This window comes from Ammospiza caudacuta, chromosome 23 (genome assembly GCF_027887145.1).
Source record: "Ammospiza caudacuta isolate bAmmCau1 chromosome 23, bAmmCau1.pri, whole genome shotgun sequence".
NCBI classification, from domain to species: Eukaryota; Metazoa; Chordata; class Aves; order Passeriformes; family Passerellidae; genus Ammospiza; species Ammospiza caudacuta.
In genome coordinates this window covers 7297458-7312079 of record NC_080615.1, presented here as the reverse complement: position 1 = coordinate 7312079, position 14622 = coordinate 7297458, and the positions used below count along the sequence as shown (strand labels likewise).

Below are 14622 nucleotides of genomic sequence, written 5' to 3'. Positions count from 1 at the left end.
ATGGGACGGAGGCCAGCAGAGAGCTGCTGGAGTCCTTTGCCAGGAGGTTTGGAAGTGCCGGGAGGAGATCGGGAGAAGTTCACGAATCCTCTGGGACGGCCAAGCAGATACAGGAGTGGCAAGAGGTCAGAAGGGATGTGTGAGGCTCTCCTGGGTGCTCTCCCAGGGGAGAGGAGGTCCTGGTTGAGTCAATGGGACAGGTGGCCCCATTATTCCTGTAGAGTCCCTTGCTCAGGATTTTTATTACACACCAACAAAAAAAAAAAAAAAGAAAAAAAAAAGAAAAAATAAAGAAACAAAAAAGATAAAAAAGAAAAAAAAGAGAAAAAAAAAAAAAAAGAGAAAAAAAGAAAAGAAACTAAAACCCCGAGGTAAAAAACAAATCAGCAATCAGAAGGTGCCTGAGCTGGAGCTGCCTGAGCCCTGCCCTGCCACGAGTCCCTCCTCTGTTCGGAGCTGGGATGTCCTTGCCCGGGCTCTGCTCCTGGCTGTCCCCAGCCTCCCTCTGCAGCCACCTCGGGGGTGTCTCCTCTTCGCCTCCCCCTCGCTCTGGGGGTGCCAAACGCCCGAACCCTGGTGGAGCCGGCTCTGAGGGGTGGCCCAGGGCTCCCCCAGGGAGGCAGGGCTGGCTACATGCGGGAGGACGGGCTGGCCAGCTCGTAGAAGAGCAGGTAGGCATCGCTGCTGCGCACGTGGCTCGAGGACATCGGGGTGACGCTGCAGAGAGGGCAAGGGGACAGCTGTGAGCAGCAGGGATGGGATGCCCCGAGCAGGGGGGGTCCCTGCCCGCTTGTGCCACCCCAGGCTCACCGGGAGTCGTTGAAGGTGTGCCACTCGCTGGACACGGGGCTCTTGCAGTAGGCTGTGTAGTGTCCCCCCATGGTGGTGCCCGAGTGGTTGGAGACGGCGTAGAGGTTGTAAACGGCGTGGTCTGTGGGGAGCAGGGGGGCTGCTCAGCTCTGCTGCCCCTCAAAGTGCCAGCACAGAGCCCCCCACCACGCCAGCAGCTCCAGCATCCTGGATTCTGTGCCTCCCACCCCTCACCCCTGTGCCCCCCACCATGCCAGCAGCACCAGTAGCCTGGATTCTGTGCCTCCCACCCCTCACCTCTCTGCCCCACACCATGCCAGCAGCACCAGCAGCCTGGATTCTGTGCCCCCCACCCCTCACACCTCTGTCCCCCACCAGCTGGGGACACGAGGGGCACCAGGAGTCCCCAGGAGCTCAGGGCTGGGATTAGAGGCATGCAGGGGACTCACTGCAGCTCTGCGAGGCGAATTCCCGCAGGTCCAGGTCCTTCAGCGGGAAGTTGACAAACGTGGTGAGTTTGCTGCTTCGTATCCTGGACTCGGAGAAGCGCTTCAGGTCTGGAGGGTCACATGAAGGAGCCAAAGGACAAAGGGGAGCCTGCAATAACCCATCTCTGCTCCCCACAACAGCCCCTGTCCCCATCCCTCTGCCCGAAGGATACGAAGCACCAGGATCTTGGGGAACTTCTGGATGCTGAATTTTTTTGTGCACCTTGTCCTGGCTTTGCAGCGACAACACGTCTGTGGGAGAGAACAGCACAAGCAGGAGGGTGAGGGCACTGCCCACAGTGCTGCCAACACAAGCACAGAGGGGAAGGGGCCCAGCCTGCCATGGGAGCCCCCCTGCCCTGTACCGGTTTCTCGTCTCCATCCAGCACGTCCTCTTTGGTGAAGAGCCGGAGGCAATCCATGAGCGTCACCTCCCCGTAGCCTTTCTGTGGGAGTGCAGTGGTGGTTAGGGACAGGCAGTGTGGGACAGGGGGTGTAGGACAGGGGGTGTGGGATCACTGGGGCTCCCTCACCTTGGGGATGGGCAGGGACAGGTCCCAGAAGGGGTCGAAGGCTGTGGAGCAGTAGCCGCACTCGCTGCAGGTCAGAGAACTCTTCAGCTGCCCAACGAAGAGGTCTGGTGGGGTGGGACAGAGCAGGGTGAGAGCCCTGGTTGCCCCCTCGCTGCCAGCCCAGCCCTGTCCTCCCGTCCCCAGCCCTGCTCACCGCTGATGCGGCTGTCCTCCCTCTCCTGGTACCTCCTCCACATCTGCCGGCTCTTCTCGTCGTCACTGCAAGCATGGGGACACAGCAGGCACTGAGCATGGCCTGGGGGACACCACCTCTGCCACCCAGCCCAGAGGGACCTGTGAGGTCACTGTCCCCGTGCTGGCCTTGCGGGCAGTGAACTCCTCTGGGGTTTGTGCGGTGCCAGCACTTACGGGAGGTGATCCAGGGTGTCGGTGCTGGCCCGGGGCCGCACCAGCACGCGGTTCACCTCGCTGTGCAGCCCGTCCAGCAGGAACCGCAGGAACTCCTGTGCATCCTGCTGGCTGCAAGACACGGGGCACGGCCAGTGAGAGGCTGCAGGGGGCTCAGCTCCCCCCACCACCCTGCAGCCACCCCCCTTCCTTACTTGTAGCCGACAAAGCGTGGGGCGTATCTCTGGATCTGTGTCTTGAACTCGGAGGGGCTCACGCTCTCATTGGGGGATGAGGTCCAGAGCAGCTGAATCAGCTTTGCAAACTCTGCAGGCAGAGAGGCGGCTCAGCAGAGGAGGTGGCACGGCCATGTCCCCATGGGGACAGCTCAGGGGTCTCACAGCCTGATCCTCCACTTGGGGCAGCCCAAGGAGGAGCGTGGAGCTCTGGGTGGGGGTCCCGCAGGACGTGGGGTGTGGCAGGGATGTGCTGCAGGAATTGCTGCAGGGATTGCTGCAGGGAAGCCCCCGCAGTCCCCGGGGCTGGGCAGTTACCTGACATGAGCGCCGTGCGCATGCGGCTGTTGTTGTTGAGGTCCCGCAGGTACTGGTTCTGCAGGCAGTAATCCCGCAGCTCCTTGGTGTTGCTCAGGCACTGCAGGATGGAGTTCATGAAGCACTGGGGGAGGCAGAAGAGAAAACCATGGCAACGGGAAGCAGAGAGAGGCAGGCCATGGCAGGGGGACACCTGGGCTGGGCACAGGACAGGGGAAGCGCCGTGGGGAGAGGGGTGCAGGGAGCTGCCAGGGTGAGGTGAAGGCACAGGGCTCCCCCTGCCCCACAGGTGTGAGCCACAGGCCTGGGGACACACTCACCGTGTTGCCGAGGTTCCGCAGGCCGGTCAGCCCCTGCACGGCCTTGGAGCTCTGCAGAGAGAGGGAACAGTGCTGGGAGGGTGGCGGGCTGGCCATGCCTGTGGGCAGCCCAGCGAGGCCATGGTGCCACAGAGCTGCCCGTGGAGCAGACCCTCAGGTGCAAGGAGAGGCCCCATCCCGCTGTGACATCATGGGCAGAGCCGGCACCGAGCAGCTCTCTGGGCCAAGAGCCTGGTGACAAACCATGGCTGGCCTGCCCCATCCTGCTGGCCCAGGACTATGCTCAGGGCTCAAAGTTCTCCCTGCCTGGCAATGCCTTTGCCCCATGCCCTGGATTGCAGGTCAGGCTGGCACCCAGGCTGCCTCCCCTGGGGACACCGGGGCATGGCAATGCCCTGTGCCTGTCCCACGCTGCAGGAGGAGCACAGTGCCCTGTCACTGCGTGCCTGCCTCGTGCCAGGTGTCCATCCCCTCCAGGACACCCTGCACGAGCGCAGCCCAGACTTTGGCATAGCTGTCTTGTTCTGCGGGATAAAGTCCACCTGGGAAAGTGCAAACCCAGCCCAGGGAACAGGGCTGTGTGCCCAGTGGTGCCTTCCCAGCCCTGGCTGTGCTGCACCTGTGCCATGGGGTGACAATTCCTGGTGCTCCCTGAGCCTGGAAAAGCAAAGATGGGCATGGGCAGCTGGATGCTGGGGCTGGGAACCATCATCACTCTTTGCTGGAGAGACCAAGAGCACAGAGGGGTTTAGGGGTGTCAGGATGCTGGTGGGGGGCACTGGTGGGAGCCCAGGGGTCCTGCTCCCAGCCCTGCACTGGGGGGCAGCAGGATGAGCCTCGCCAGAGCAGGGTGGGGGTCTGACAGGGCCAGGCTGCTGATGGTGCTCTCCAGATGTCCAGGGTTTAAGGATCCTTAGGCAAACGCCCCAGCTGCCCACCTGAGGCTTGAGGAGGAGGAGAGGAGGCGAGAGGAGGGGAGGGGGCCCAGCAGCTCCGAAATAGCAGCAGCTGGTGTGTGTGTGGGAGGTGCTGAGCACCCAGCCCTGACAGCAGCCCAAAATAACCCAGATCCAGTTACATGTGCTCCTTAGCGACGGCGCAGGCATCACCCACCGCGGCAGGGACCGGCACCAGCGGGGACCCGGCCGCCCTGCGTGGGCACGCGTGGCTCTGACCGGCTGCCCTCTGTGCCATCGGGTGTCCCCGCAGTGTCCAGAGCACAGGGATGTCCCCAGATGTGGCTGCCCAAGTGACAGGGGGCTGTCCAAAAGTGCCAGGCGCCTTCTTGGGCTGGAGGCAGGCTCAGCTGGGCACAGGGTGCCAGCAGGATGTGACAGGTCAGTGCCATGCCACGGCTGGAGGAGCCGGCCTGGCTCTGGTCCCTGCGCAGATGGCGGCAGGAGAGGTGGGCCAGTGTCCCAGCAGCCTACATCCATCCCTTGGAGGATGTGAGCCCCAAGGCCCTGCTCGTGTCCCCACCACTACCCCAGGGAAGGTCACGGTGCCAGGGGGGAGCAGCAACTCCCAGGAGCTGCCCCAGTGTGCCCCAGCCATCCCCACCAGGACGGGCTTGTCCAGTTGCCCTGGTTGGGCAGCTCCTGCCCTGTGCCAGGAGGGACCGGCCAGTCCTGCCCATGTGGGTGCAAACCTCCCCACAGATCCTGCATTCCCCCACAGCCAGGTCCCAGGCTGTCCTCCCAGAGCCTGGAACAACCCCAGGGGAGGGCTGGGGCTGGGCAGGGGGTGTCAGGTGCTCCCCTAGCCTGGCACAAGCCCTGTGTGCACCGAGGTGTTATTTCCCCCTCTGGATTTCCCTCCCCTGGGTGACTCAACTCCAGCTAATCCCCCTCTCCCGTACAGGGCTTTATCTAGGACACGACATGCTCAGAGGCGCTGAAGGAGAGCTGGCTCACGCGGCTCGGCTGGGGACTCCCCGAGGCTGCACTGCAGGACAGGGACAAGGGACAGGCGGTGGGGACAAGGGACAAGATCCTCACCGTCCTGCCCCATCCAGGTCCACATGCCAGGAGCATGTTGGGGCAGCAGGAGAACCAGAGCAGCCAGACTTACATAAGTGCTCAGACCTTGCCCTCCTTGCCCCTTGCTCTGCCATCCCTGCAGGAGAGATCTGTCCCGGTGCTGTGGCCCTGGGGACAGCCAAGCTCACTCCCATGGCACTGCCAAGGGGCTCAGCGTGGCCAGCAGACCCTTCCTTGTGGTGGGACACGGGGACCTGGCCAAGGTCACTGCAAGGACAGGGCTGGGAGAGGAACCCAGGTGTCCTGACACGTGCAGTCCACCTGCTCCGTGCCACCCTGTGGGACACGGGGACACGCCATCCCCACGGGCAGCCGGGAGGGCACCCACCCCCTGCCACCCCATTCTCGGGCACGGGGCATGGCACAGGGCACTCCACGCTCCCCAGGGCAGGCAGGGGGTGCCCCTTCTCTGCCCCCAAGCCGGGGCATGGGGGCTGCGGGCATCTCGTACCTTGGTCTTGTTGAGGACGAGCCCGACGAAGGTGGAGACCAGCAGGGACCCTGGCATGGAGGCGCGGGGCCGCAGGTCCTTGTGAAGGTCGGGGAGCGCGGGGGGCTCCTCGGGCAGCGTCACCGTGTACGAGTCCCTCATGGTGGCCCCGGCGGGCACCGCAGGACGGCAGGGAGCAGCCGGGGGCAGCGGGGAGCCAGGGGGCACCGGCCGGGCTGCCCGGGGCCGGCTGCAGGCGGGGGCGCGGGGTCAGGCGCGGAGCCCCCCGTGCTGGGCGTGCGGGGCCGGAGCCGGTGCCGGCTGCGGGGCTGACGGCACCTGAGCGCCTCTGACATCAAATGGGTGGAGAGGCGGCAGCCGGGCTCGGTGACGGCTCGGTGACGGCTCGGTGACGGCCAGCCCCCGCGCACCGCGTGGTACAGCGCGCCCGGAGCCAGGGGGGCCCGCGAGGGGCGGCTCTGCCCCGGGGACACGCTCCGGAACGGGGCGGCGACACCGCCCCGGCTCCGGGGGGCTGCGGGGGGACAGCGGTGCCCTCTCGGCATCTCTGTCTGCGGGGCTGCCGCACCCCGACACCGGCACCGTGCGCGCACCGCGGGGGCAATGGGGAATGGGGAGAGGCGGCAGCCGGAGCAGCGCCTGCCCCCCCAGTGCTCCCCCCTGCTCGCAGCTCGGCGGGCCCAGAGCTGGTGGCACCGGCTGTCCGGCCCTGGGCACGCTGTGCTCCGGACAGGCACCGGGCAGGGAGCAGAGATCCCTAACTGGGGGTTAGTCGCCAAAATTGCCGGGGTAAAAGTGGGACAGCCCCACGGCATGTGGGTGCAGGCGATGCCTGTAGCCAGAGAGGGGCTGCGGGCTGTCACACCGGGCTGTGGGGCTCCTGGGCATGTGCCTTTCCTGCAGTGCCAATGCCAGGTTCCCAGGCAGTGACATTTTGGGGGAACCCCCCTCTTTAGGGGCTGCATTAGCGCTGAGCTCAGGGGATATTTCAGTGCCTTGAGCTGGGGAAAAACTCCCCGCAATTCCTACGTGGAGCAAAGACCCCACCTGGCGTCTCCCCTCGGTAAACTGAGGCACGGCACGGGCAGGGCTCCAGCTCTTCTCCTGCAGCAAGGGCAGATGCGGGGACTGGCAGGGAGCCCGGCTGTCCTGCGTCCTCGTCCTGCGTCTCCCGCTGCTTCACCCCTCTGACCGCGGCAGGACGAGCGCCGGAGCCCTGCGCCTGCTCTGCGTGCCCAGGTGTTTCTCTGCCTGCTCAGGGAAATTTCCATGGGCAACCAGGACAGGGAGTGGGGCTGGGCTGCTCTGACAGAGCCACAGCCTCCAACCTCACCGAGAGGGCTCTAACAGAGCCTTCTTTCCTCCTCTGGAGCCCCCAAAACACCCTCATCCAGAGGCAGGGGCTGCTGGATCCTGCTGGCTGCAGATGCAGCCTCTCTGTCAAGCAGCGGAGGGGCTGGCTGGGGACGGAGGGAGGGGAGGGAGGAAGGCAGGGAGACTATTTTTGGCACCAGCAAAAATATCTGAGGAGGCATCTTGCAGCGTTATTCATCTGCAGGGCTCTTTTGCATCACAGCGGGAGGACTGTCGTAACCGCGGCCTGCGCGTGCTCACACGTGTGTACATGTACACACCCCGCGCTGTGTACGGCGTACACACACGGGGACACGGTGTGCACGGAGGGGCACACGCCCTCCTGCCCTGCCTGGGGCACAGCCTGGGCTTCTAGGCTGTGGCACAGCTCCCCAAAATCCTCCAACCCTGGGCCTCCAGGCTGTGGCACAGCTCCCCAAAATCCAGGTCTCTTGCCATCCTGCCTGGCAGTGCAGGTGGTACCACGCGGGCAGGATGGGCACAGCCAGCCCTGAGCACTGTGCAGGGAGCTGGGGCAGCTCTCCCCATGAGGATGCACCGTGCTGGCTGAGCCGGTTCCATGGCAAGAGGGCGGTTCAGCCACATCCCGTGTTCAACCTCGTGTCCCAGTGACATCGAGTGCCCTGGGCTAAGGACCAAATTCCCCTCCAGCCAGAGAGCAGCGCGCAGGCTCTGAGGGCGAGGCTGGAGCGGGAGAGAGAAGGGGACACCCGGTGGGATGGCATCACCCAGAGCAGGTCCCTGCCCTCAGCTGGCCCCTCTGCAGCGGTGACCTTCTGCCGCGGGCAGAGGTTGCCACAGGCCCGGTTGGCACCGCGGCAGCAGGCAGGGCCAGCCAGCCACTGGCTGCGGGCCAGGGACGTCAGCTGCTCAGGATGGGACTGCGGAGAGCTGCCGGCGTTTTGTGGGTGGCCCTGGCCTTCTGACCCTATGTACACCCAGGGTGGTTAATGGGCCGGCACAGCTCCAGTCCTGCCCCTCACCACACTGCCCTTCCCAGGAGCCAGCATGGCCCTGCAGCTCTGCAGGCACAGCCCCCTGCTGAAATCACACCTTCACACACTTCCCCTTGCCCACAGGGTAAACTGAGGCACAAAGTGATGGTGAGGGTAGGGACACACAGAGACACCCTCACTGATGGCTGCAAACCCCTCTGCATGGCGGTTTCCCTGGTGCAGAGGCGGGAGGCAGCGATGGAAAAAGGGACGGGAGGAGGCGTGGGGCCAGCCCCGCTGTGGCCTGGCTGCGTCAGGAGCGGGTGCTGCTGACACTGCCCTCGGGGCTGGGCAGTGGGGCAGAACGGATGGCAGCTCCGGGGCTGCAGCCTGCGCTTGTTTCCGGCACCTGGCACGGCCACAGGCAGCCAGCTCTGGTTTACGACCGGGACATTTGTGTCCCGGCTTGGGAAAGAGAGGGAATAAACCACAGCAATGGAAAACAGCAGGTGTGCCCATCAAAGCACCGAGGAAACCTAAGCCAGTGTCACTGACCTGGCCTGCCCTGGCATGGGTGTCTGTCCCAGCGCCCTCTGCCACCTTTGCCACCCATCAGCCTAGGCTGGGTTCATGTGCAGACTGTGGGCTGGGGACTTGCACAGTCCCTGCTGCCCCACAGGAGCAGGCTGGCACCCCACACAGCAATGTGTGGGCACATGGGGTGGGAACACTGCAGTGGCAGTGCTGGCTTTCACGAGAGCCGCCAGTGGCTGCAGCAGCTGCTGGATCCCCCCTTGGAGCCCCCCAGCAGGGCCTGGTGTGGGAGGGGGAGGCAGGAACTCCCTTCCACAGCACTGATCCTCCACTGCCCTGACTCCCCAACCCGCTCCCTCACCCCAGGACTGGGGGCCAGGCATGAGGCAGGTGGGCACAGGGGGTCCCACACCACGGCAGGGCACCGCTGAAGGTGGTTCTGTGGAGGAAGGCACTGGGGAAGGGGCACAGAGAGGGATGTGGGAACACTGGCTTCAAATGGAAAAAATGCTGGGGGATTCTTTTCTGCCTCCCTGCGAGCAGGACAGGATTTCTCGTGGTTTGGCAGATGGCGGTGGGACAGAGAGGCAGGGAAGCAAAGGGCAGGTCAGACCATGGGGGAATGGAGGGTGACTGGAAAGACAGCGGGAGACAATGCAGGCAGAGCCTGGCCAGATCTTGGAAGGAAACCTGAGTGGAAAATTACCAGGCTGCTCCCCTGCACGGGCTGAGTGTGCGGTGCCTGCTCCCGGCCCAGGCTGGGGCTCTGGGGACACTGCAGCGCTGATGGGGACACGGGGCACCGAGTACCTGCCAGCACGTGTGGGTGGTACTGCCAGGGGGAACCCCTGGTGCCACACAGGCTGGGGCACAGAGCCCCAAACTGGCAGCAGTGGATGGTGCCAGGGAGCTGGCATCGCTGGGCACCGAGTCGCTGTGGCAGAGCCAGCACCAGCCAAACCAGCTGTCCCAGCAGGATGAGTGCCCAGGCTGCTCATGTCACCTTCCCTATCTGGGATGAGGCAGCAGGAAATCCTCGTCAGCCCCTCATGGGAGCCATCACCTGCTGTCACATGCATGCAGAAAGTGCAGCGGGCACAATCCTGGGCACAGGCTGATCCTGCCTCCTTGGGGAGGTGCCCCTCAGAGGACACCCACCCGCCCTCACACGGCTGCCTCAGCAGCTCCAGCAGGGACTGCTGTGCCAGCAAGGGCATCTCAGAGGGTCACACACAGAAACCGAGGCACGGAGCAGCACACCCAGGTTCCCAGGCAGAGTTTGAGTGCCTGGGGCTCCTCAGCTCACCACAAGCACATCCCACATCCCTCCCCATCACAGCTGTGTCCCCCACCCCAGGCAGCCCCACGTACCGTGGGGTCCTGTGCGGACACATCGCAGTGCTCATCGCTCCTCTCACAGGGCTGGCTGGCACAGTGGGTGCCCGACGGCGGCAGGATGGCCTGAGAGGGGCTGAGGTGGCCAGTGGAGAGGCTGCCATGGTGGCTTTTCCTCCCGTAGCTCTCCAGGTAGCCACGGACGTAGTCGGAGTGGGCGGCAGCCTGGTAGAGACCCTGCAGGTTGCCGTGCTCCGGCCGGGCGCGGGTGCTGAGCGCGCCGGCCGCGGGCAGGTAGGCGCTGTCTGAGGTGTGCAGCCCCGAGAACTCCCGTGCCAGGTCCGAGTGGCTGATGGATTTGTGGCGGCTGAGGGGCGCTGCGGAGGGCAGGTAGCCCGTGGGGCTGCCGGGGGTGCCGCTGAAGGTGTAGCAGGCGCCCCCGCTGAGCCCACGCTGCGGCTGCGTGCGCAGGTACGAGGGGCTCAGGCGGATGCTGGGGTCGGGGTACAGCCGGCCGCTGTCATAGCCAGAGGTGGGGGACAGCCCCCCAGCGTGGTGGTAGCGGGGGGAGGGCAGGTAGCTGGCTTTGAAGCCGATTTTGTCGCTGTCGGCGTAGGCGGTGGACAGGGTGGATCCATAGGAGCTGTAGGAGCTGTAGCCGCTGGGCGCTTTGCTGTAGGTGCTCTCGGCGTAGCGCGAGGAGTCCACGTAGCGCTTCAGGGTGGAGGAGAGCTGGGACATGCTGCAGGCTGGGGCTCGGCACGCTGTCCTGGAGGCATCGGCTGCAAGGGAAGAGCTCGGGGATCAATTCCACAGGCCCTGGTCAGCACAACACCAGCTCCCACCCAGCAGCTCCTGCCTCCCCTGGAGATTCTGGCAGACTGAGGGCATCCAGGGGCTGTTGGTGACAGTGTGGCCATGGCTCCTGCCACCTGCCAGCCTTCCTGGAGAGCCTGAGACAGCAGGACCTGGCTGGCACTGCCACACCATGCCCCCGGGCACCTCAAACCACAGGAGGGAACCCAGGGCACTGCCAGAATCACCCAACAGCCCCATCAGCAGCCACCTCTGCCCCAGCCCTGGCATCCCTGCCACACCATCCTGTGACTGTCCCACTCTTGGGCCTGGAGAGATATCCCCAGTGGCCTGGTCACAGGATGATGCTCAGGCCCAGCTCTGGCTGAGACAGGCAGCTGGGATGGGCTGATCCAGTCAGCACCTTCCCTTGGTTACTCACAGGGAGTGCTGGGGCTTGGCAAGGGGCTGGCACTTCAGTGAGAGGGAAACTGAGGCAAGGTCAGCATCTGAGCAGCTTTCCTGTCTCCCTGCCATGGCCGTGCGCCCTGTGCCCCCATCAGTAATTCAAACTAAGAGTCCTCCTGGTGAGGTGGCAGCCGTGCCCCTGCCAGCCGGGCACGGCCAGCACTCAGTGCCCACAGAGAGCTGGTGGCTCCCACACAGGGCAGGGGAGGAGCACACAGAGACAGGGACAGAGGCCCCCAGAGCCAAGCCAGAGAAGGGACAGGGCACTGTGGCAGCCAGCAGCCCCCAAACACGGGCTGCCGGGAGCTGGAGGAGAGTGTGCCCTCAGCACCCCGGCTGGCAGGCTGATGGCTGGATCCCTACCTGTGCTGGGGCTGTGGGTGCCACTGGGGCAGGCAGGACCCAGCCGAGCTCCTCTGCCCTGGCGCTGCTGGTGCTCAGCTCCCGGGGTGACTGGTGTCCCTTCCCTGGCAGGACAGCGGCTCATGTGGCTCCGAGAGTCTCCAGTCACCCGGGAGATGACCCTGATTCAGAGGCTTTTCCCAGCCCAGCCGGGGCGGGCTCTGGCCCAGCTCCAAGCCAGGAGGTGCCAGAGTCTGTGCCTGGCCCGTCCCTTGCAGCACCGAGGGTGTACCCAGGCTTGGGGATGGGCACTGATCGTGGCACGAGGGTCACTGCCAGCCTGGCCCTGGGGGGCACAGCCTCCTGCTCAAAACCCCGCAGGCTCAGCGTGGAAACGCCCCGGGAATGCTTCTAGGAGGGGGTGCTGAGAGACAGCAGCCAGCCCCCGTGGGCTTCTGGCAGGCAGCCTGGCTTTACAGCCAGGTTACTGCCCAGGGAACAGCCATCCCACCCTGCAGAAGGAAATATTTACAAGCAGCAGCGAGGTGGAGCGCACAGACCTGTTTGGGGACGGAGAATGAAGGGTGAATAATCTGCTCCCGGGCAAGGGAGCTACGAAACACCCGGCTCGGCTCTCCCCAGCCTGGCTGAGGACGCCCTCACCAGGAGCGGGGCTCTGCCAGTCAGGATTTGACATGGACAGTGGGGAATTTCGCTCACAGGGAGTGGGACCCCAGCCAAGAGACTGGCACTCGAGTGCCAGGATGGGAATGACGGAGCCCCTGGGCTCCCAGGGAGCAGCACATGCCTGGCTGCCTGCCCTGCTGGGGCACGGAGCAGCCTGGCACAGCGACTGCCCCTGCTCTCCATCCTCCTCGCCAGCAGAGATGATCTTGGTTTGGGACAGTGCCAGGACAGCCCCACGCCATCGTCCCCTGCCAGGTGCCCACGCTCTCTCCTGGCGCCAGCAGCATCAGGAGAGCACCAGGTTGGGGAGAGGAGGGCAGCAGGAGCTCCTGGCAGCAGGACAAGTCTCCAAGGGCAGCACCTGCCCTGGGGATGCGGAGCAGCCGATGGAGGGATGCAGGGTCAGGAGCCAGCACCGGCCCCAGACACGGGAGCTATCCCATTCCTTGGGAAGAGAGGCCTTACCATGGAGGAATGTCACATCTGCCAGGCTTGCCTGTGCTTCCAGGTCCCCGTGTCACATCCGAGCGGACCCCAGGGCGGCGGGAGAGCGGAGCGTGCCAGGAGCCAGAGGAGCTGAGGGGGTGTGAGAAAACCCCGGTTCCTCCCAGCGCTTCCTGGGCTGCCTGGCCCCTCCCTACCCGTCATTGTGCTGAGCTTTCCTGCTGCCTGGCAAAGCCCTGGGGCCGGCACGGCTGAGTCAGGCCTCCTGCACCCTCATCATCCTCCCGGGGTGTCAGGGGAAGCTGAGGCACAGGAATGTCCGGTCTGCGCTCACGGGGCCGGGCAGGAGAGGCGCCACCACATGGGAGAGGGACACCTAGGGGCTCCTCGGGGCACTGGGGAGTCCTGCCCTGGCACTTCCCTGGCAATCTCTGCTCAAAGTGAGGAGGCAAACCCTTCACTCTGAAGGCAGAGAAGCAGAGCCCTGCTCTGTCCCCAGCTGCTGTCCTGCCCGTACCCAGTGGCAGGTGTCCCCTCTGTCCTGCCCGTGCCTGGTGCCAGCTGTCCCCCTCGGTGGCCACGGAGCCCCAGAGCGGGCTCAGCTCAGCTTACACAGCGCTGGCACCATCCAAGGTGTCACAGCACAGCTGCTTCTCGCTTACGCAGGCTCGGAGCTGTGTCCCCTGTCCCCTGAGACACAATGTCCCAGCCTGGAGGTTACGTGGGAGCTCCCAGGACTCTGCCGTGGTGGAAGCACAGAGGAGACCCTGTGTGAGGCACTTTGCACGCTTCAGGGTACGAGTGCTTTGGGGTTGAGGGGCTCTGTGTCCAGCTGAGTGGGGTGGGACAGCCTCCTGCCCATTCCCCAAGGGAAACGAGGCACAGAATCCTCCTGGTGTCCAATTCCTTCTAAGAAGGGTGACCCCAAGCAGCCCTGGGGGGAATGTGCCACAAAATATTTGCTGCCTGGAAGGGACTGGAGTGACCCTTGTTGACAGATGGGGACTGCAGTGCCTCTGTCACAGCCCAGCTCCTCCGTTGCCCCCCACCATTCCCACCCCCCAAAGTGACAGGCCCTGCCCAAGGTGACTCACCCAGCAGGGACCAGCCTGGCCAGGGCCCTTCCCTGGGCCTGAGAACCCCCCAGCTCACCCCACATGGCCAAGAGTCACCGCCCCGGCCCCACTCTGTGCTGCTGACACATCCCCACCCTGCTGCAGAACCTGCTATTCCCGGGCAGCAAAACCCCGAACCCACCGGGGACCCTGACGTGAGACCCGGGGCATGAATTACTGCTTTGAGGTCTGTGGGTGGCAAAAAAATAGAAGGGACCCTCGGGCAGGTGCCCTGCCCACACTGGGGGACGAGGAGGGTGCCGAGGAGGGCGCAAAGCCAGGATTTTGTGTGTGAACTCGGAACCTTCTCCCTGGAGAGAAACCTCTCCCCCGAAGGAAGAGGGGGACACCTTTGTCTGTCTCCGTGTCCCCCTCCCCGGGGCGCTGTCCCCACCTGCACTCACCTGCATGTGGCGCGGGTGGCCGATGGCTGCTCAGGGCATGGCGAGGGGCGACCAGCCAGGCATTTGGTGATGCCCTTGGGCTGATCCTGCCTCCTTGGGGAGCTTCAGAGACGGGCGGTGCGGAGATGGGCAGCAGCCGAGCCCTTCGCAGGGGACAGGAGACCCCCGGCTCAGCCCCTCCACCCGGGGAGGGAGCGCAGTGGCCGGAGGGGGCCGAGCCCGAGGGCTGTGGGGCCGCGTAAAAACACCACGGCAGAAATTCAGGGCTCAGGTTACCAGCCAGATAAATATAGTGTCTTTATCTGACCTCACAGGGCGCTGAAATGCTCCTCTCGCATTCCAGCTTGGGGAGGCTTAAAGGGGACGCGAACCTGGGGGGGCTGGTGGCCCATGGCAAGGGGGTGGCCCGAGGGGAGGCTGCGGGGGCAGTGGGGGCTATGGCGATGGAGGAGGAGGACTGAGGGTGAGCGTGAGGAAGGGAGAGATTTGGGGAGGGAGATCGAGGTCCAGGAGGGAAAGGATGGAGGGAGGGTTAAGGGAGGGAGCCGGCGGGGGGGACACGACTTGGTGTGTGGAGGGTAAGGGAGGCACAAAAAGGGGTGGTCGT

The 14622-nt window shown here is 64.8% G+C and overlaps 1 protein-coding gene across 1 annotated transcript; it reads right to left on the bottom strand.

The window, feature by feature from the left end:
- Positions 1-427: 427 nt before the first annotated feature.
- Positions 428-14210, bottom strand: USP2 (ubiquitin specific peptidase 2). The gene is made up of 13 exons (XM_058819095.1): positions 14016-14210; positions 9797-10542; positions 3093-3143; positions 2773-2896; positions 2434-2545; positions 2240-2350; positions 2025-2089; positions 1832-1935; positions 1664-1744; positions 1472-1550; positions 1260-1367; positions 811-931; positions 428-717 (listed from the first exon to the last, which is right to left on the bottom strand). Exons 2-13 carry the CDS (start codon positions 10499-10501, stop codon positions 630-632), a joined length of 1749 nt encoding a protein of 582 aa, XP_058675078.1. The 5' UTR covers positions 10502-10542; positions 14016-14210; the 3' UTR covers positions 428-629.
- Between the last annotated feature and the right edge of the window lie 412 nt (positions 14211-14622).